The sequence below is a fragment of the Rhinatrema bivittatum genome, chromosome 2 (genome assembly GCF_901001135.1).
Source record: "Rhinatrema bivittatum chromosome 2, aRhiBiv1.1, whole genome shotgun sequence".
NCBI lineage: Eukaryota > Metazoa > Chordata > Amphibia > Gymnophiona > Rhinatrematidae > Rhinatrema > Rhinatrema bivittatum.
This window is the reverse complement of record NC_042616.1, coordinates 14,670,284-14,692,400: the sequence shown is the minus strand read 5'-3', so window position 1 is coordinate 14,692,400 and position 22,117 is coordinate 14,670,284. Positions and strand designations below refer to the sequence as shown.

Genomic DNA, 22,117 nt, shown 5'->3' with positions numbered 1-22,117 from the left:
CAAGCTCATTTAGCTTGTCTTCTAGTTCTTGATTTTTAACGCACGAAGCCGATATAGCAGCCTCACCTTGCCGGTCCTCCTGGTAACTACCCCTCGCATCCATGGCAGTCAGCTGTGACTGGTCATTGGCCCATTTTTCATGCAGTTCGTCCAGCGAGGATTGTAATTTCTGTAGCTTGTCATTTAGGGCAGTTAAGACTGCCTTCGTTATTTCTCGAAGCAGGACTTCCGAGACCCTCTCCATTGTGAACAGCATTTCCACTGCCATTTTGTCATTGGGCATGGCTGGCTTATCAGTTAAGGTTCTCCTCGGCCTGCTTGTCATCCTGCATGTTGCCTCCAATACGGCAAATGACTCCACAGCCCAGACATTCAATAACCCGCAGAAACAAAAGAAAATATTGAGCGGGTGAGTATGGAAAAAGGCTAATATCTCACAGATCCTCGAGAAGCCCAGTGCACGGATTCCGCTCAGGAAGATGTTATCGCCCAAAGTCCCCTCATTTCTTCAGCATTTCTGTTGGTTTTCTTCTATGTATATGTAATCCTTTTTTAGGGACTATGATTCCAAAGGGCTTTAAAAGAATTTCTTAAACTGGGCTAGCTTCTTTGCCATTTCCCCAACTCTTCTGTCTCCAAGGGGTGGATTCTTATCTATGGGGGAAAGGCTGAGCTTCTGGGCTCTGCTGAAGGAAAGGATAGTGAACTATCTATAGGCAGGAGGATTGCTAGACCAGAGGCAAATGGATTCATCAGGGGAAGGTCCTGTCAAACAAATCTGATTGATTTTTTTTTTATTGGGTGACTAAACAATTGGATCAATGAAGAGCGCTTGATGTGATCTACTTGGATTTCAGCAAAGCTTTTGATACCGTCCCGCATAGGAGGCTTGTGAATAAAATGAGAATCTTCGGAGTTAGCGCCAAGGTGGTAACATAGATTACAAACTGGTTGGTGGATAGAAGACAGCATGTGATGATGAATGGAACCTACTCTGAAGAGAGAACAGTGTTAAGCAGAGTGCCGCAGGGATCGGTTTTGGAATTGGTCCTGATCAATATCTTTGTGAGCAACATTGCGGAAGGGATTGAAGGTAAAGTTTGTCTATATGGGGATGATGCTAAGATCTGCAACAGAGTGGACATGCCAGAAGGAGTAGAGAGAATGAGATGCGATTTAAGGAGGCTTGAACAGTGGTAGAAGATATGGCAGCTGGGATTCAATGCCAAGAAGTGCAGAGTCATGCATTTGGGGTGTAGTAATCCAAAAGAGCTGATATGATGGGGAACGAAGGGCTGTTGTGCACAGAGGAAGAGATGGACCTTGTGGTGATAGTGGCTAACAATCTGAAGATGGTGAAGCAATGTAACAAGGCGATAGCTAAAGCCAGAAGAATACTGGGCTGCATAGAGAGAAGGATAACCAGTAAGAAAAAGGAGCTGTTAGTGCCCTTGTACAGGTCATTGGCGAGGCCTCACCTAGAGTATTGTGTTCAGTTCTGGAGACCGTATCTCAAAAGGGATAGAGACAGTATGGAGGTGATCCTGAGAAGAGTGACAAAAATTGGGGGGGGGGGGGGGGGTGTCGCCATCAATTGACTTATGAGGAGAGATTGAAGATCTTAAATATGTAAACCCTGGAAGAGAGGAGGTGCAGGGTTGATATGATAGGGACCTTCAGATACTTGAAAGGTTTTAATGATGCACAATCGACAAACCTTTTCCATTGGAAAGAAATCTATAGAACTAGGGGGCATGTAATGAAACACCAGGGAGGACGACTCAGAACCAAAGTCAGGAAATATTTCTTCATTGAGAGGGTGGTGGATGCCTGGAACGCCCTTCCAGAGGAGGTAGTGAAAACTAAATCAGTGAAAGATTTCAAAGGTGCATGGGATAAACACTGTGGATCCCATTCATCATGAGAGGTCTTGAACGAGTAGATGTGACTCGGTTATTTACACTTTCGAATAATAGAAGGACTAGGGGGCATTCCATGAAGTTAGCAAGTAACACATTTAAGACTAATCGGAGAAAATTCTTTTTCACTCAACGCACAATAAAGCTCTGGAATTTGTTGCCAGAGAAGGTAGGTAGTGCAGTTAGTGTAGCTGGGTTCAAAAAAGGTTTGGATAAGTTCTTGGAGGAGAAGTCCATTAATGGCTATTAATCAATTATACTTAGGGAATAGCCACTGCTATTAATTGCATCAGTAGCATGGGTTCTTCTTAGTGTTTGGGTAATTGCCAGGTTCTTGTGGCCTGGTTTTTGGCCTCTGTTGGAAACAGGATGCTGGGCTTGATGGACCCTTGGTCTGACCCAGCATGGCAATTTCTTATGTTCTTATGTTCTTAAAGGTTAGAGGATGGAAACGAAGAAAAGAGTGCATGGGGGTAACTTGCTGGTGTGGCGTTTACTACCCTTAACCTATAAGCCTTCATACTGTTGATGGAACTCCATCATTCTCTCTGTTTCAACGGCAAGAGGTGACGGGGAATTGAGCTCAAACAGCAACCAACAAGACCCCTGGCTTGCTGATCTGGGAAGCTGTTTGGAACGGAGGTGACCTGTATGGCATGGCAGATGCTGCCATGAGCATGCTGGGCAGACTGGATGGACCGTTTGGTCCTTTTCTGCTATCATATCTATGTTTCTATGGGCCCAGGCAATGGAAACCGTTACCATTTGTGTGTTACTAGAGCTATTTGGGACAGGTACCTTGATAAAACAGGCTGGACTTGATGAATGGGTGTTCAAAATAAAGTTAATTGATATTGATTGCAGAAAAATCAAAAGTAGGAGATAATAAAGAGTCCAGGCACATCCCTATTCTTCAGTTATATGGGAATGTCCCTTGGTACTGAAACCTGGAACTTATGTAACCTCCAAGGGGTGGAGTGAGTGTTTTTCCCAAGGTGGCTGGGCTATCCTGACCCAGGCAGATGTCCGCTTCCCCCTCAGTACCTGATAGCCATAAGGCACTCACGAACTCCAGGCTGCCTGTGTCCTGCATCCCAGGGTAGAAACTCCAATTGGGGGTCTCCAGATGTTCTTCTCCTCTAGTATTGTTTTCGAAAGAGAGACTGTGGGCCCTTCTGGAGGAAAGGCCTGTACTGGAACAGTTCTTACAGTCCAGCTCTGGCTAAGGAAGGGGGGGCAGCAAAATACGTCCTTCCCAATCAGACGGAAAACCCAATCCTGCCAAAAATAGCACTGGATCTTAATTTCAGGTCTCTGCAGCCGCCTCTTGATGGGTTGAAGGGGGGGTGTACAGATTCCTCCTGCACCTCTGGAAAGGGGATTTCAGCTTCCCAGAAGATGCAGGGGGGGGGAAAAAACCCAGGAAAAATATTAATACTCTGAGCAAAAAGGCAAAAAAACCCCAAAACAACCCCCCCCCCCCCTATTTCTCTCTTCCCTCCAGTCTATACGCAAGACCTGGCAGGGCAGTGTCTCTGCCTTCCTTACCTAGGCAGGGGGCCTAAACGTGGGGAGCACGCTGAAAATCCTTCACCTCATCCCTAACCCCCATGGACTTAGGACTACACATTCCAGCAAACCTCTGGGGAAGGTGCTATTAGCAATGGTATGTCCCTCTAGATCAGGGGTGAGCAAACTGGGGGGGCTTGAATAGTCCTGAAGGGAGGTTCACTGGATGCTGTGCTCTGTGCCCAGGCCCCAGATTCAGGCATAGACAATATAGGCATTTGCCTAGGGTGCCAAATACCCAGGCTGAAGAGGAGGAGCCTGCTCCAGTGGGTCCACTTTCCAATCTCCAGGATCCCCCTCATCCTCCACGGTCCAACCCTGCCTACGGGCATCACACACTCTTCAATCCGGCCCTGGCTGTGCCCCAAAGGCACGGCGAGCTCAGGAGGGAGGGAGCTGCCAGGACGCGGGGACGTTGTAAGCCTGCCAGGGCTTCAGGCATGCATCTCTTTCAGTGGGGCTGTGGAGAGGAGCTGGTTCTGCTGGGATGGGCCCGGGGAATGGGAACACACTTAGCTCTGCGGCAGAACTGGGCATGCACAGCCCAGGAAGACCTGCCACCCTCGGGCCTTGAGAAAATGATAGGAAAAATTAGGGATAACAGTACAGTAAAGAAAAAAAATAGTTGGGTAGGGTGGGATGGATTTTTTTCTCAGCTCCTAAAAAGTTTTGGTTGGCACCTAAGTTTTTTTTTAACCATTTTCCAGCCCTTATCATTGTGACAAGTGGCCTGCATGTGATGTGGTCTGGCTGCCGATTTTCTGTCTTGTGTCTCTGTGCCTGTCTGTCTGGGTGGGTGTCTGTTTTGCTCTCTGTCAATCTGGGTATGGGATGTCTGTGTTTGGATGCGAGGTGTCTCCCCCTGTCTGTGCTCGTGTGTGTATGTGTGTGTGAGAGCTTATTCCTTTCAACAACTCAAAGAGAAACAAAAAAGAAGCTTTGAGCTACTGCCTTATCAGTACCTTTTTACATGTAGACAATAAGATTATATGTATGTTTTTTTTATTAACACATCTTGAGAGGGCCCCTAACCAATTGTAGTGAATGAAAGGGGGACCACAGCTTAAAATGTTTGCTCACTCCTGCCCTAGCTGAGTAACATGGGCTGGGAGCTCTTTATCTTCCGGCTCTCTCCCCACAGCTCATTATCTTCTCTTACTGCCTCCTAGTCTCACACTCTCCTATTACTTCTGTTCCTCTCCTCAACCCTTCATACCCCTTCCCTCCACCATGAAGCCTCTCGCTTCTCACAACCCTTCTCTTGATTCACCTCTCCTATCATTCTCTCGGCAACATTCACAGTCAGCATTTTTCTTTAGGATGGAGATATATCAGGAACTGCCTTCTGGAGATGCAGGGCCTCTCTATTCCCACCTGAACCCCAACTCTTATTCCTTCTCACCAGAGTTCCGCGTACAGAACTACTTGTCTGTCTGGCTTTTAAGGTGAATAAGGCTAGATGCCTGATCCCACACAGGTTAAGGAGGGTTTTCATTGACACAGGTGGACTTGGGGAAATCCCCGCTTTGTCCATGGGATAAGCAGCATGGAATCTTGACTTTTTTGATTGGGTGACTAGGGAATTGGATTGAGGAAGAGCGCTCAATGTCATCTACTTGGATTTCAGCAAAGCTTTTGATATGGTCCCGCACAGGTGGCTTGTGAATAAAATGAGAAGCTAAAGAGTGAGTGCCAAGGTAGTGGCCTGGATTGCAAACTGGTTGACAGACAGAAGACAATGTATGATGGTAAATGGAACTTACTCTGAAGAGAGAGCGGTGTTAAGCAGAGTGCCGCAAGGATCGATGTTGGGACCGTTCCTGTTCAATATCTTTGTGAGTGACATTGCGGATGGGATAGAAGGTAACGTTTGTCTTTTTGCGGATGATACTAAGATCTGCAGCAGAGTGGACATGCCGGAAGGAGTGGAGAGATTGAGACGGGATTTAAGGAAGCTGGAAAAGTGGTCGAAGATATGGCAGCTGAGATTCAATGCCAAGAAGTGCAGAATCATGCATATGGGGTGTGGAAATCCAAAAGAACTGTATTTGATGGGGGTGAAGGGCTGATGTGCATGGAGCAGGAGAGAGACCTTGGGGTGATAATGTCCAACGAACTGAAGTTGGCGAAACAATGTGACAAGGCGATAGCTAAAGCCAGAAGAATGCTGGGCTGCATAGAGAGAGAGGAATATCGAGTAAGGAAAGGGAAGTGATTATCCCCTTGTACAGGTCCCTGGTGAGGCCTCACCTGGAGTACTGTGTTCAGTTCTGGAGACCGTATCTCCAAAGGGACAGAGACAGGATGGAGGCGGTCCAGAGAAGGGTGACCAAAAAGGTGGATAGTCTTCATAAAATGACTTATGAGGAGAGATTGAAGAGCCTAAATATGTATACCCTGGAGGAGAGGAGGAGCAGGGGTGATATGATACAGACTTTCAGATACTTGAAAGGTTTTAATCATCCATGGTCAACAACAAACCTTTTCTGTTGGAAAAAAATCAGTAGAACTAGGGGGTCAAGATTTGAAACTCCAGGGAGGAAGACTCAGAACCAATGTCAGGAAGTATTTCTTCATGGAGAGGGTGGTGGATGCCTGGAATGCCCTTCTGGAGGAAGTGGTGAAGACTAAAACTGTGAAGGATTTCAAAGGGGCATGGGATAAACACTGTGGATCCATAAAGACTAGAGGATGGGAATGAAAAGAAGAGCCATGTGGGAGGCTTGCTGGTAGTGATTACTACCTTTACTCAGTAAGCCTTCACACGGTTAATGCAACTCCAACATTGCTCTCTGCTTCAGCGGCAAGGAGAAATGTGGAAAAGAGGATTTGCATTCAGACAACAGCCAACAAGGACTGAACTACACATTCTGGCTAAACAAATAAGCGTGGGGGTAGCTTTCTTATTGCGGCAGTTACTACCCTAAACCAATTAAGCCTGATACTTCACTTTGAATGCACATACAGCTTTGCTCTCTGCTTCAACGGCAGGGGGAAATGTGGAAAAAAGGATATACATTCAGACCATATCCAACAAGGCATTGATCTGTGCAGTCTGGGTAAACAAGCATTGGGGTAACTTGCTTGATGCGGCCGTTACTACCCTTAACCATTAAGCCTTACGATTCACCTTTGATGCAAATCCAACATTACTCTCTGCAACAACAGCAGGGAGTGGCAGGAAATTCGAATCAAACACTTTGCACATTGAGTATCGCGTACAGTTCTGGTCACCACATCTCAAAAAATATATAGCAGAATTTGAAAAGGTATAGAGAAGGTTAACCAAAATGATAAAGGGGCTGAAACAAGTACCTCATGAGGAAATTCTAAAGAGGTTAGGGCTCTTCAGCTTGGAAAAGAGGCAGCTGAGGGGCGATATGACAGAGGTGTATAAAATAATGAGTGGAGTGTAACTGGCAAGCATGAATCGGTTGTTTATTCTTTCAAAAAATAAAGTCTAGGGGGACACACAGTAAAGTTACCAGGTAACACATTTAAGTGTAGGAGTAGTCTAGTGGCTTTGAATCAGGGAAACCAGGGATGAAATCCCACTGCTGCTCCTTGTGACCTTGGGCAAATCACTTCACCCTCCATTGCCTCAGGTACAAACTGAGCCCTGTGGGGATAGGGAAATACCTACAGTACCTGATGTAATCGGCTTTGAAGTGTCTAAAAATTAAAAATAAATTGGAAACATTATTTGTAATTACTCAATGCATAATTCAATTCTAGAATTCATTGCTGGAGGATATGGTAAAAGCTGTTAGCATAGCTGCATTAAAACAAAATGAACAACTTCCTGGGAAAAAAAAGTCCATAAATCATTATTAAGGTCAGCCTGGGGAAATCTACTGCCTATCTCTGGGATAAGCACTATAGAATCTATCAACCTATGGGATCCTGCCAGATACTTGTGAGCAGGTGACTTTTCATACTTGAAACTTGCAGGGAATGGATTTGCAGTCTCTTTCGTACATATTTGGCAATATAGGCATAAGCTTTATAGGTTAGGAGGGTTATTCTGATTGGGGGCAGAGGTCCTAGTGGAGAACCAATGGATCCAGGTCTAAGACAAGGGCTAGAGCCAGTCCTCCAGTGCTCAAGAAGTCCCAGGCTCTACCTAAAGGGAAGGGTGGCAACAGTCAGTGAGATGCCATAAGCTGAGGGAATCTAGCAGCCCTCAGGTACCCCCGGATGAGTGAGTCAGACTTGCCCTGGGATGGAGATCTCCTGCAGTACCTATCAGCAGCACATACAGACAGTACCATCATCGGACTGATGCATGTTCTGAGCTGACATTCCTGGGACCCTGGGCAGACCCCCGAACCCTTCCCCGGCTACGTCACCCTCGTGACACCCAGCCCCTCAGCTCCAGCAGCCTTACTTTCACTACCTGATGCCTCTTTCAGTCATCTTCTACCTTTCACGGGCTTGATGCTGATCTTCTCTCCCTCCTAAGCCTAAACCTTCTGCCACCCTAAATCCTTCTTGGGCAGCGAGGGGCTGTTGCTGCTGCTGATCCTCTCTCCTCCACCTCCATTAACCTCAGGCTTAGTCTGCACCCACTGCACCCTCGATCTTCCTCTCACCACAAAGATGACTCCTTGCACATTCCCGTGCTAACCGCTCCTGGAAGAAGTTTTCTTGTGTTGTGAGTTAACTGCTGGCTGTTTCCAGTTGGCTGTGTCTACGTCTGCTCCAGCTTCTCACTTCTGTTGAATAAGGGGACAGGGTGGGAGTGAGACTAAAGCACAGGACACAGCAGAGGAGAATTCACATTGCTCTGCACTTGTGCTGCCTGCAGTGCCTGCTCAGTCTCACCCCCTCCTACTCCCATGAGCATAGGAGGGGGGAGAAGGTGAGTTTGGATCTGAGTCTGCAGAAAAGAAAACACCTGCTCTGCTCCCTTTTCAGCCCCATACCCTGCAGGGAAGTAAACCGAACAGCTGTTTGAGATTTGGGGTACGATCCCTATGTGGCCATGGTTTGCAACGCCCCTGAATACAGAATTCGTACATCACAATGGGAGATATGTCACTGCCCAGGACACCAAACTCTTCCTGCCCTGTTAGGATTTAGCACAGTGAGTCCTCCTGATGGAATAGAACCAGATGTTCTGGATAATGCTCCTATAGCTTCTGTTTTATTATAATGTGATTTATCCACGCAATGACATTTCATATTCTCTGTCTCTGGTATTAGAGAACATTTTCACACTTTGATTTGCAAACTGTCAGGATCATGGAAGAAACTGACTCTAGGGCACACACAGAGGGGCACAAGTCTGACATTTCCTGGGGAAAAGGGGTCCTTGTGTTCCATTCTCATGATAAAAATGTGAAGAGAATAAATCCAGCTGAGATCTAATGCATGCTGAGCCCCTCCTCATGTCACTGAGTGTTTCTGGTTTGTGTTTCAGGTGCCGGTGACATTTGAGGACATCGCTGTCTATTTCTCCCAGGAGGAGTGGGGGTATTTAGATGAAGAGCAGAAGGAGCTTTACAGGGAGGTGATGAAGGAGAATTATGAGACCCTCATCTCCCTGGGTAAGATTTTTAGCAAACCTAGGGCTGATTTACTGAAGGTCATTTGTGAGTTTTCTCCTAATTCCAGCACCAGCATTGCTCTGTGTCTGAGCTGACACCTGAGATTGGTCGATTGGATCTTTTCACGTAAAGACCAGCCCCGGCATTTATCTCAGATGTCTTGCGTTGAGGACACTTGCTAGGGAGCATCCACAAATTTTCTCAAGGGACTTGACTGAGCCCTCAGCAGGAGGACGAGGACTACTGGTCCCACCTGCCCGGATACAGAGCTGAAGGGGCCAAATTTTAAAAGCGTCACTCGCACTAAAAGGAGAAATTACTACTTACCTGATAATTTTCTTTCCTTTAATGAGGGCAGGCCAATCCCCACCAGTGGGTTATGCACCTCTATCAGCAGATGGAGACAGAGGAAGAAGCTGATATCATGGATATATAGTCCCGCTGCAACATCAGCCCACTCCTATTCTCTGGAAAAGCCGAACTATGGACAAACTGATTGTTCTTGAACATTATCATTAACAATCAACAACCCATCAGGAACACTGAGCTCAGCCAAAAGAAGTAATATATTCATTAAACTAAGGGGCTAGATAAGCCACGTACCAGACTTCGACAAAGACCTGGAATCACACACTGCAGTGTTCACCCCGAAAAGGCTAACCAATATTTAAACATTGGCAGCCTAGGGTGGGTCGGGGATTGGCCTGCCCTCATTAGAGGAAGGAAATTTCTCCTTCCTCTGCCTTCTGGCAGGACAGTCCCCACCAGTAGGGTGTACCAAAGCTAATCCCAAAAAGAACAGGAGGCTGCCAGCAGGCCAGTCAATACCGCCCACACGAACATGGCATCCTTCCTAGCCCGAACATCCAAGCGGCAATGCTTGAAAAAGGTGTGCAAAGATGACCACGTTGCCGCTCGGCAAATCTCAGCAGGCGACAACAAACGAAGTTTCGCCTGAGCCCTTGTGGAATGCGGTCTAATCTGCTTCAGCAAAGGAATCCCTGCAGCCAAACTGGTGGCCATAAAGACTTCCTTAACCCAGTGGATTGTCATTGCCCCCTGTCGCTGGTACCTCCACCAAGGAGCACAAACAAGCGATCAGACTTCTGTACAGAATTAGTGACCTCCAAGTACCGCAGCAAATGCCCTTGACATCCAGTGAATGCAAAAGATGATGATCATTTCCATCCCTATCCCTGTTCAGGGTGGGCAGGGAAATGGCCTGATTCAGATTTAAATTCCAAAACTACCTTTAGTAAAAAGGAAGGCACAGTCCGAAGCTGTACCTCTCCCGGAGTCATACACAGAAAAGGCTCACGGCAATAAAGATTCTGCAGTTCGGATACCCGATGTGCTGAATAGATTGCTACTCGAAAAACTGTCTTCAAGGTAAGCAGCCACAAGGAAAGATGATGCAGTGGCCGAAAGGTCGGACCTGCCAAGAATTCCAGAACCAAATTAAGCTCCCACAGAGGCTCCAGAAGCTGCTAAGGGGGATGAAGATGCTTAATTCCCTTCAAAAAACGGGACACATCAGGATGGAAAGACAAAAGCCCTCCATTGATTTGCCCTCTATAACAAGCGAGGGCTGCAACTTGAACCTTCAAGGTGTTAAAGGCCAAGCCTTTACTCAAGCCATCCTGTAAGAATTCCAAAATTAAAAATTTATCCACCTTGAGAGGCTAAGATCCTCGCTTAGAACACCAGACCTTGAAAACTCCCCAAACCCTAACATTGGCTAGAGAAGTAGAACATTTCCTTGCCTAAAATAAGGTGGAAATTATAACAGGCAAATAACCCCACTTCAACAACCAAGCCTTTTAAATGGCCAAACCGTAAGACAAAATTGACCCAGATCCTCGTGTAGAATGTGTCCATGCAGCAACAAATCCTTCTGAGGTGGTAGTCTGAAAGGACTGCCCACCAGCAGTCTCTGCAGATCAACATATCATGGCCTCCAAGTCCAATCCGGAGCCACTAATAGGACAGTGTTGCTTTGACTTACAATCTTCCGGATAATCCTGCCTCTCAGAGGCCAGGGCAGGAACACGTACAGTAGGGCACCGTGTGGCCACTCCTGAACGAGAGCGTCAATGCCCAGTGCTTTCGGGTCCCATCTGCAACTGAAAAAGCATGGAACTTTTGCTTTGTTGAAGGTCATCAACAGGTCTAGGTCCGAGTGGCCCTAACAATCCATAAATAGCTGAAAGGCTTCATCCATCAGCTCCTATTCTTCTGGGTCCAAGTTTCTTCTGCTGAAGAAATTGGCTCAGATATTGTTCTTTCTGGCAATGTGAGAGGTAGATATGCCTAGAAGATGTTGCTATGCGCACACCATAAGTGCATCTATCTCTGACACCTGTTGACTTTTGGTTCCACCCTGATGATTGATGTAAGCCACCACTGTCGCATGGTCTGACGTTATTCGGACTGCTCAAGCCTCTACATGCTTGGTGAATGTGAACCACAAGCACGCAAACCAAACCATCCGTGCTTCCAATCAGTTGATGCTCCACTGCAGCTCTTCGGCATTCCAGTGACCTTGCACCATCAACTCCTGACAGTGAGCCCCCCCCCCAACCCAGAAGACTCGCGTCTGTTGTGAGCACTAACCAGTCTGGTGTCTCCAGGGAAACTCTTTTATTGAGATGAGCCTGCAACCATCAGTGCAACTGAGATCTCACCTCCAATGATAGGAGCAGCCTCACCGCATAGTCCTGTGACTGCAGGTTCCATCAGGAAAGCAATGTACGTTGAAGAGGTCGCAAATGTGCTCTTGCCCAGGGAACTATTTCCAATGTGGCAGTCGTCAACCCCAGGACCTGTAGATAAAACCACACTTTTGGGCGAATAGTGGTTGTCAGGGTTCAGACTCAAGCCATCAAACTTTGGATTAGAGTCTGCAGCAGAAATTCTCTGCCCTGCTTTGTATCAAAGTGAATGCCGAGATTTTCCAGAGTCTGAGAGATGGCTGCAAATAGCTCTTGGCCAGGTTCACCACCCAGCCTAGCTTCTGTAGCAATGAAACAACTTTGCAAGAAGCTCGGAGACTTTCTTTTATGCTCTTGGCTTGAATTAACTAGTCATCCAGATATGGGTGAACCAGAATGTCGTCTTTGCACAAGACCGCCGCTACCACCACCAACTCCTTGGAAAATGTCCTGGGTGCAGTGACGAGCCCAAAAGGCAAGGCCTGAAACTGGTAATGACGATTCAGAATGGCAAACCATAGGAACCGTTAATGTTCCCGGCGAATGGGAATATGCAGTTATGCCTCCGTCAGATCTAGAGACATGAGGTATTTCCCTGATTATACTGCCATTATGACAGAGTGCACCATTTCCATCCTGAAATGAGTGACACGCAAATGACAATTGACTTCCATGAGATCCAGTAAGGGTCAAAAGGAACCTTCTTTCTTGGGCACGACAAAATAAATGGAATAATGGCCTGTATTTTGCTGCGATTTGGGAATGGGAATCACGGCCTTCAGGTCCAACAGCCTTTGCAATGTAGTTTCCACTGCTACCCTCTTCTGAGGGGAGTTGTATGGAGATATCATAAAGGTATACAGAGGAATGTGAAGAAATTCTAGAGCATAGCCATCTCGATCCACTTTGAGAACCCATTGATCCAAAATAATCTGGACCCACCTGTGATAAAAACAACAGGTGAGCCTGCAAAACGTCATTGAGAAGATTGAGGAGTTCCACTTCTGGAGCTCACATCCTTTTGAGGCATTTGGGGGTGAAAGGACTGAGACCTGCCGAAGGGACGGGATCTCTGGGAAGAAGTTCTCCTGTAAGGCTGAAATTGCCGGTAGTCTCAAGAGCGGCTACTTGCTTAAAAAGTCCGGGAAACCAGCTTCTTGTCCTCTGGCAAGTGAGGGACCTGGGCTTCCTTTCCATTTATTTGCCATTTTCTCCAACTCCCTGGCAAAGAAAAGCGAACCCCTGAAGGGCAGCTTGGTGAGTTGTACTTTGAAATAGTATCTGCCAACCAGTTGCGCAGCCACACCTGTCGACTAGCCACTATAACAGAAGCAACTCCTCTGGCGGCTGTGTGAACCAGGTCACAGCCCACATCGGCTCAGAAGATTAGCCCCTTTTCTACCATAGGTTTGCTATATGAAACGGTGCTGCCAGATTTTTGAGAAAGATGCAAGGTAACTCGAGCTACCAGGGCACAAGAAACAATTTGCAGATTCATTGCCACTGCTTCAAAGGCTTGCTTAAGGATAGCCTCAAAATCTCCTATCCTGAGCATCCTTAAGAGCCACACCTCTCTCCACCTGGATGGTGGTTCATTTAATGACAGAACACACCAAAGCATCCACCTTCAGAAAACGCAACTGCTCTCTGGCCTGCTGATCCAAGGGGTATAAACCCTCCAAAGCCTGCCTCCCCTTCAAAGGTCGCCTCTGGCACACTCCATTCAGGGTCAGTCAACTCTTGAATCGCATCCAGGTGGTGAAAGAAGCGTGAAGCCTTGCGTAGGTGTTCTGGGTTCAGACTGTGCGCACTGGCATTCTGCCCAGGGGCTCTGATCTCACTGAGGATTACACTGGGGGCTACCTGAGAAGCTTATCGCCTGCGTGCCCACAGGACTCCCTCGGGCACTTACCCAATATAAACACACAATTACTGGGATTATGCCTGGGCGCTTGAACCCAGGAGCTTATTCCCTACTCAGACTTTGATTCAGTACATCACGGTTCCAGGTACTTAGGAAAGTACGTTTATTTGAGCAATAGGAGGATAGAACAAATAAAATCAGATCATACAGAAGGAGTAATAGTAGATAGCAATATTTATTTATTTATTTATTTAAAATTATTTGTATACAGTCTAACAATAAAATATTGATCAAAATGGTGTACAATGTTCATCAGCAAACAAAAATGGAAAAAAAAATAGAAAAAATACAATCATGAATTATAATAAAGATATATATGAAAAGCTCACGTTTCCAATAGATCACCCTGTGCCATCATGTCCAGAGCCCGCTCTCCCCTTTCTCTCTAGCTGTTATTTCCCCTTACACATACAATGCTTTGGAAAGCAGCAATGTTCCCTCCCTCTGAGTTCTTATCAAATTTCAGGTGCAGCTGTGTGGCCTTCATTCTCTCTCAGGCTTTAGTATAATTTAATTGCTTGCTTTCTCATCATAAACCTACAGGAATAACTAAAATAAACAAACTCTTGCCTGTTCGTAAACATTTCACAGTGCAAAACGGTAAATATGAGTTCACTCATAGGTTGGCCTGTGGCTTTCAAACTGGTCTGATTTGGGTGAGAACTCTGAATCCATACGGCCTTCCCTCTATATACATAACAAAAAATGACTCCAACAGTAAGGGGATCAATATGGGGTTGTCTTCTGCACACCTGAGGAGTCACCCCCAGCCAATCTGAGGGCTTCAAAGTCTGAGAGATCAGGTTCGGCAACTCATCTCTATGAAAGAAGAAACAGAGAATAGTTCTATGTGGCTCCAAATCTGGAGGAATTTCCTCTTCCTTAACAAGGGAGCTACTGCATTCATCATCATCTGTGTCATCTTGATCCACATCCATTCAAACCTTGTCAGGCTGTGCTGCACCATGGCACTTGCCCATGGTGGCAGACACAGGGGAACTCTGAGCACACGGATCTAAACTAGTAGGTATTGTCAACACAGATGACCGTCCCTGTAGAAAAGTCTGAAATCCCTGGAAGAATTCCATCCAGGAAAAGGAGACTGGCTCCTGACATCCTGAGAATGAGTCTCCCCTGAAGACTCAGCTAGTGTTATCAACCAAAGAAGAGGACACTTCCTCAGACCAAGGAGATGGACCATAGTGGGTAAAATCAGTAGGATGCAAATCCCCATGAGCATCATAGGCTTGCAGAAAGCTCTGGCTGTATCACCCTGATGTGGCATGCTCACAAATAGATAAGTGGTTAGACCTCTTTGCTGCCAGCACCATGGTTGTAATACGCTCAATACAAACATATAGGCATGCGTGCAGGTAGACGCACGTAAAAAGCATACCCAAACTAGGTGCACAAAATGTGCGTCCAGAAAGGACGCTGCCCAAACTGGACGCATAGAATGTGCATCAGGCACACACGTGCCCACAAAGAGAAGCTGAAGTTGATGCACAATGTGGAGCACGCCGATGAAACGCTAAAAAATGCGCAAACTAATTGCTGCGGCCTATCACACACCAAAAAGGAGAAGCCTGAGAGCGGGGCCTAGCCAAAAGGCTGCTCAACCTTCCGTGCCTGAAGTGGCTCCACACCTCATAGAATTCTCCAGAGTCTTGAACAGGAGAAGCTGAATGCCGAGACAGCCCCAGTAGGAAAAGTCCTCATTAAAGAGTTCCTTTTTTTTTTTTAATGAATTAAAAACTGAGCTGAGTCCTTCCTGGCTGAGAGCAGGGCTATGGGGGGAGAGGGCAAAAGCCTTATTCCCCACTTCTGTCCATTGGGAACATCAGGTGCCCTGTCAGCCTCCCATATTCTCCAGCTCCTCGGCCATTCTGTCTTCTGTCTTGTCCATTGCTTTACAAAGATTTCTTCCTCTCATTAAGCCATCACCTCTCACCCTAAGAGAATCTGTGTCTTTCCTGTCATCCCACCTGCCCTTCTCTGGATATCAATCTCAGTCCTGTCCCTCCCTGGTAACTCTCATCCTTCCCCTCCAAGCTTATCCTACCCCCACTCTCCTCCCTCTTCTCTCCCTCTCAGGTTTTATCTATGGAGTATCCGCTCTGTTTCCAGCAAGCTCGCCTACGTTCCTGACCTCTGATCTCTCATTCTCTCCATCTTCTCTCTCTGAGACTTGGCTTTCCCTGAGGACTCTGCCTCAGTTGCTGCTTTCTTTAATGGAGGTTATCTTCTCTCCTCAGCAGATCATGGTGATGGTATCGAGCTGCTATTCTCCCTCTTCTGCAGGTTTCTACTCCTTCCTCCTCCTCTCCCATTCCATTCACCTTTTCTCCTCCGCTATCTCTGATTATCAGTTATCTGTTGCCCCCTTTTGACTCCAGGTTTTCTTTTTCCTTGTCCCCCTCTTCCCTTTCTCTTATTTGTGGAGACCTTGGGCTTCTTGCTGTGCGCCTTTTGCCTCAAACCAGTTCATTGGCTGCAAAAACACTTAGACTCCCTTCTCTGCCTTATTCCAAAATGTTTTAATAATCCCACAACCATGAAGGTTAGCTGTTCTGTGGTTGAGAACAAAATGCAGCCTCCCCATGGTGGTTGAAGTTGGGGGATACGTCTGCGGTCCCTGCCTGCAAGTCATGCCAGCCTTCTGAGAAGCCCGATGCTGCTGTGCCACTGCTGTTTAGGGTTGTGACAGCGGCTCTGTGCAGGTTATCCCAGTGCTTTCTTGGGAGGATAAACCAGTCACACCAGTACTGTTTTGTGCCGAACTGCTGCTCCGTGCATTACAGTTTTCAGCCCCAACACCTCTTCTGTGAGGTAATTCCAGGCATCCTTGAATAAAAAAATCTCCTGATGTTATTCCTGGTCTATTCCCATGGGACTTTATATCATGACCTTTACTCTACAAATTATTTTCCATTCAAAAGAAGTTTACTTCTTGAGTATTATTACCTTTCAGGTATGTAAGTGTCTCTGTCATATCTCCCCCTTTCTCCTCTCCTCTAGGTTATACATATTTAGGAGCTCATCTCATAAGGCTTTTGGTGCAAACCCCATTGTTGGTAGCATTTCATGGTTATCATTATTTGACTAGAAATGTGCAGCTCTATCACTGTGTGACAGTGCCAGAGCAATGACTATAGGATCAGAAACCTAGAAATATTTGATGGTCACTAATACATGATTAATGCCTTCTATCTCTAGCAAATGCTGAGGTCACACAGAATATAAAGGAGGAGAATCGAGAAGAACAGCATGTGAAACTGGAACCGATCCCAGGAGAATCTGGAAATGTCTCTGCGAATGTTTCCCAGGGGACTGAGAAGAGAAACACAAGGAATAGTCAGCAGGAGTCGGAGAAGAAGCAGAGAGACCCTGCGGGAGACCCATCAGATGGAGTCATTGAGTATGAGAGGGAGGTCAAAGTCATCCCTGAGCACCAGAGACACTTGAGCACAGAGAGAATCTTCCAGAGTAATAACTGTGATCAAAAGACTTCTGACCTTCACCAGAGGGAGGAAAAAGGGAAGAAATCATTTCTGTGCGATTCCTGTGGTAAAAGCTTTGGTAAGGAATCACATTTAATATTGCACCAGAAATCCCACCCACTCAAAACACTATTTCTATGCAATAAATGTGGGAAAAGCTTCAGTCAGAAGAAAAATCTAAAAGTGCACCTAAAAATACACATAAAAGAGAGACCCTTCCCATGCAGTGACTGCAGGAAAAGTTTCATTAGCAAGTATAAGCTAAAATTACATCACAAAATCCACACTGGAGAGAGACCATTTATATGTACTGAGTGTGGGAAAAGCTTCTTTTGTAAATATATACTAATGTCACACCAGAAAATCCACACAGGAGAGAAACCATTCTCATGTACTGAATGTGGAAAATGTTTTGTTAGGAAGAGAAACCTCACACAACACCAGAAAATCCACACAGGCAACAAACCATTTACTTGCACTGAGTGTGGGAAAAGCTTCATTAGTAAATATACACTAATCTCGCACCAGAAAATCCACACGGGAGAGAGACCATTCTCTTGTACTAATTGTGAGAAATGTTTTATTACGAAGAGAGACCTCGCACAACACCAGAAAATCCACACAGGCAACAAACAATGTATATGCACTGAGTGTGGAAAAAGCTTCATTGGTAAGTATAAGCTAATATCACACCAGGAAATCCACACAGGAGAGAGATCATTTACATGTACTGAGTGTGGGAAAAGCTTTACTAGTAAGTATATGCTAATCTTGCACCAGAAAATCCACATAGAAGAGAAACCATTCTTATGTACTGAATGTGGAAAATGTTTCATTAGGAAGACATGCCTCTCCCAACACCAGAAAATCCACACAGGAGAGAGACCATACTCATGTACTGAATGTCAAAAATGTTTCATAAGGAAGAGAGACTTTTCACTACATCAGAAAACCCACACAGGTGAAAGACCATTCTCATGTAGTGAATGTAGTAAAAGCTTTACTGAGAAGTGCGCCCTCACAAAACACATGAAAACCCATACAGGGGAGAGACCATTTTCATGTAGTGAATGTAATAAAAGCTTCACTGAGAAAGGTGCCCTCACAAGACACTTGAGAACCCACACAGGGGAGAGACCGTTTACATGTAGTGAATGTAATAAAAGCTTCACTGAGAAGGGTTCCCTCACAAAACACGTGCAAATCCACACACAGGACAGACCAATATCATGTAGTGAATGTAATGAAAGCTTCACTGAGAAGAGTATCCTCACAAAACATATGAAATCCCACACACGGGAGAGACCATTCTCTTGCATTAAATGTGGAAAATCCTTTATTAGGAGGCAAAATCTCTCACAACACCAGAAAATCCATTTGCCCCGTGACAAAGCATTTACATGTTCTGAGTGTGGGAAGAGCTTCCTTGCTAAGCATACACTAATCTCGCACCAGAAAATCCACACAGGAGAGAGACCTTTTTCATGTAGTGAGTGTGATAAAGGATTCATTGCTAAGTCTAAACTAATGTTGCATCAGAAAATACACACAGGAGAGAGACCATTCTCATGTACTGAATGTGAAAAACGTTATATTAGCAAGACAGATCTCTTGCAACACCAAAAAATTCACACAGGAGAGAGACCATTTACATGTACTGAGTGTGGGAAAGGCTTTATTACAAAGTATAAATTAATATTGCACCAGAAAATCCACTCAGGAGAGAGACCATTTTCATGTCCTAAATGTAATAAAAGCTTCTCTGAGAAGGGCTCCCTCACAAGACACATGAAAACCCACACAGGATAGAGACCATTGTTATGTATTAAATGTGGAAAGTCCTTTATTAGGAAGCAAGATCTCTCAGAAAACCCTTTGCCCTGTGACAAACCATTTACATGTCCTGAGTACAGGAAAAGCTTCCTTGCTAAGTATACACTATCACACCAAAAAATCCACACAGGAGAGACCTTTTTCATGTAATGATGTAATAAAACATTCACTCAGAAGAGTGTCCTCACAAGACACAGGGGGAGACATGAGATCACAGCCAATGGACTCTGGCTTACAAATGGGGCTCTTTCCTATCAAGGTATGCACAAAACATCCATTTGGAGACCCTGCCCTGGATGAGAGCTTTCTCATGAAATAAATGTAGAAGATGCTTCATTAGGAATGCTCACCTCTCACCGCGCCAGAAAATACACACAGGTGACATGTGATGACATTTAACAAACGATACAATCAAAGACCAAGAAAATGTGCCAGAAAGATACAGAAATAATTTGAATTAAATTGAGTGCCATGGGCCTGATGTAAAAGAACTTCCAGGTGCATCTAGACATGTTGCCTGTCCATATAACTCTCTATGAACTCTTGCAAGGAATTAGCTTCAACATAATGCAAGTGCTAAGAAACCATTAGAAGTGAATTTCAGAGACTTCTGATCAGACTCGATGAGGACAACTTTAACCAGTTAAGGATCTCCTTTTATTTTTTCTATATTGACCATCATGCTCCCTCTTCTCCCCAGCAGTCAGCATCATCTGTAGGTAAAACGGGTGACCCAACCTCTCCCCCTCCCCTCAGCTGTCATCGTCGAAATTGGAGCAGGACTGACCAGTCTAGCTCCTCCTCTTCCAAGACCTCCCAACCCCAGCACTCATCAGAGGCCACCCGAAGTCCTGAAGAAAGGAGCAGTGCAAACTGCAGCCAGCATCACCCGGAAGTAAGGGGGTGACCCACCACGCTCTCAAGGGCCCTCTCTCCCTCCCTCCCTTCAGCCATCGAAATCGCGGCAGGCCCGACTGGCCTAACTCCTCCTCCCCCAAAATTGCTCAATGCCAGCACACACCAAAGGCCCATAAGGAGGCCACCCCAGGCGGGACTTCCTCTGGAGGGACACTCGAAAGGGGCATGCCCTTTCATGCGCAACTTTGAAGCCCCAGACATTTGCCATTCTTCCACCTGAATCCTACTCGCCACCGAACGGTGAAAGACCATCTCTGCAGATTCTGCATCCCTACCCAGCTCTACAGCAGTTGCCATTCAAACTGCCCATATATGGGAGCCCTGGCACGTCTAACCATCTCTAGAGGCTAAGGGTAACCAGTGACACGATAACTACCAAGAGTACTCATCTACCCCAACTTCCTGCATCCTCTTCTACCTTCCCCATACCTAGTGGTCCTTTATATTTGATCTTATTCAATACTTTCCTGATAATGTGCCATAACTGTGACTTAAAATAAGGAATTACCCCAGCCTATCAAACGATGGCACCCCAAACACCTTCTCCAATTATCTCTGTACCATAGGAAACTTGCATCACACATAAGGATCCTACATTACTGAAGCTGGGTCTCCTGTGCACAGTGGCCGCATGAAGGAATATTTTATATTTTGGAATTATTGAACTTTTCCTGTTTAAATTGTTTTTTCTGGTTTGTTTTACAGGGACCTTTGCAATTGATTTTGCTACACACCTGTTGGATTATATTTTATATTATGTCATCATAACACTCTACACGCAATCTAGTAAAGCAAAACCTAGTTTACTAAATGTTGTAAATATATGGATAATAAATCAGCAAAGATAAGTAATATAAAAAATGAATATAGCATCACAGTAGACCGTACATAAACCAATACAGGTAAATAGGAAATAGACAGAAATATACAAAGAACAATTCCTTTATTCGTCTTTCCTCTATAAGATAGTGTCCTTGAAAAACCTGGACGAAGGCGAGCTCGGGGACCCCAAAAGAATCAGCTGTATCGCTCTTTGCTCCTTTCAGATAATCCAAAAAATGGACAAATACAATTCCTTATATATCCCTCTGCAAGTTAGGTGTTTCAATTTGCACTTTATCCAGGAAAGTATTTCAGTTAAGGTATTTGTTAAGAGACACCAAATGTGTTAACTTATTATCAGCTCATTGGTGTCAGTACTAGTCTCTAGTATTTGATCTTCCCAGGTATTAAGAGACACCAGATGTCTTAGACTTTGAGCTCCCCAATTGTTAAGAGATACCATTGTTGCCAGGAAGTCTCTGGCATGAAGGGAACAAGGACGATGATAGTCTCATGCCTTTATACAATCCTTGTGCTTAAATTATATGCAATATATTGATCCACAATCATCAATCTTTAGAGCCTGTTCTGATCCGTCACAAAGTCTTCCGGGGATCTAGCTAAGCTGCCTAAAATTATTTTCTTACACTCCATCCCCATCTCCAGAACAGATCTAGATGATTATCAAGAAAAAAAATGTGTATTTTGTGATACTTTATATTATATTAAAAAATAAATGAATTTATTTCTTTTACTTTCATAGAAATTATCACATGCGACGTACTATAGTTTAAGGATGCTCTTCTGTATATGAGTTCTCATCTCTTGATTTAAGTGGCTGTTGATGTATGGTAATGGGCATGAGATGAATAACAAATCTTAAACACATTGGGGTAGATTTTTTTAAAAAGCGCGATCGCGTACCTTTTGTTCGCGCAGCAGGCGCAAACAAAAGTACGCAGGATTTTATAAGATACGCACATAGTCGCACGTATCTTCTAAAATCCTGGATCGGTGCGCGCAAGGCTGCCGATTTTGGGCAGCCTGCGCGCGCCGAGCCAAGCAGCCTGCCTCCGTTCCCTCCGAGGCCGCTCCGAAATCGGAGCGGCCTCGGAGGGAACGGGGGCAGGGCCGGTGCCACGCCCCCGGTCCTGCCCCCGAAACGCTGTGTCCCGCCCCGAAATGCCACATCATCCGGTCCCGCCCCCGACACGCCCCCTTCAAAAAACCCCGGGACCTACACGCGTCCCGGGGCTCTGTGCGCACCGGCGGCCTATGCAAAATAGGCACACCGGCGCGCAAGGCCCTGCTCACGTAAATCCGGGCGGATTCACGCGAGCAGGGCTTTTAAAATCTGCCCGATTATAATGAA

At 45.6% G+C, this 22,117-nt stretch overlaps 1 protein-coding gene across 1 annotated transcript; it reads left to right on the top strand.

Moving 5' to 3' along the window:
* The first annotated feature begins 8,982 nt into the window (after positions 1-8,982).
* Positions 8,983-21,493, top strand: LOC115083585 (oocyte zinc finger protein XlCOF6-like). The gene is made up of 2 exons (XM_029587497.1): positions 8,983-9,037; positions 16,889-21,493. The coding sequence occupies exons 1-2, from the start codon at positions 9,004-9,006 to the stop codon at positions 18,979-18,981; spliced, it is 2,127 nt and encodes a 708-aa protein (XP_029443357.1). The 5' UTR covers positions 8,983-9,003; the 3' UTR covers positions 18,982-21,493.
* Positions 21,494-22,117: the final 624 nt, after the last annotated feature.

Coding starts and splice junctions, on each gene's coding strand:
- LOC115083585 (XM_029587497.1), top strand. CDS start 9,004: ATGAAGGAGAATTATGAGACCCTCATCTCCCTGG. Junction 9,038..16,888: donor TGAGACCCTCATCTCCCTGG/GTAAGATTTTTA, acceptor TTCTATCTCTAG/CAAATGCTGAGGTCACACAG.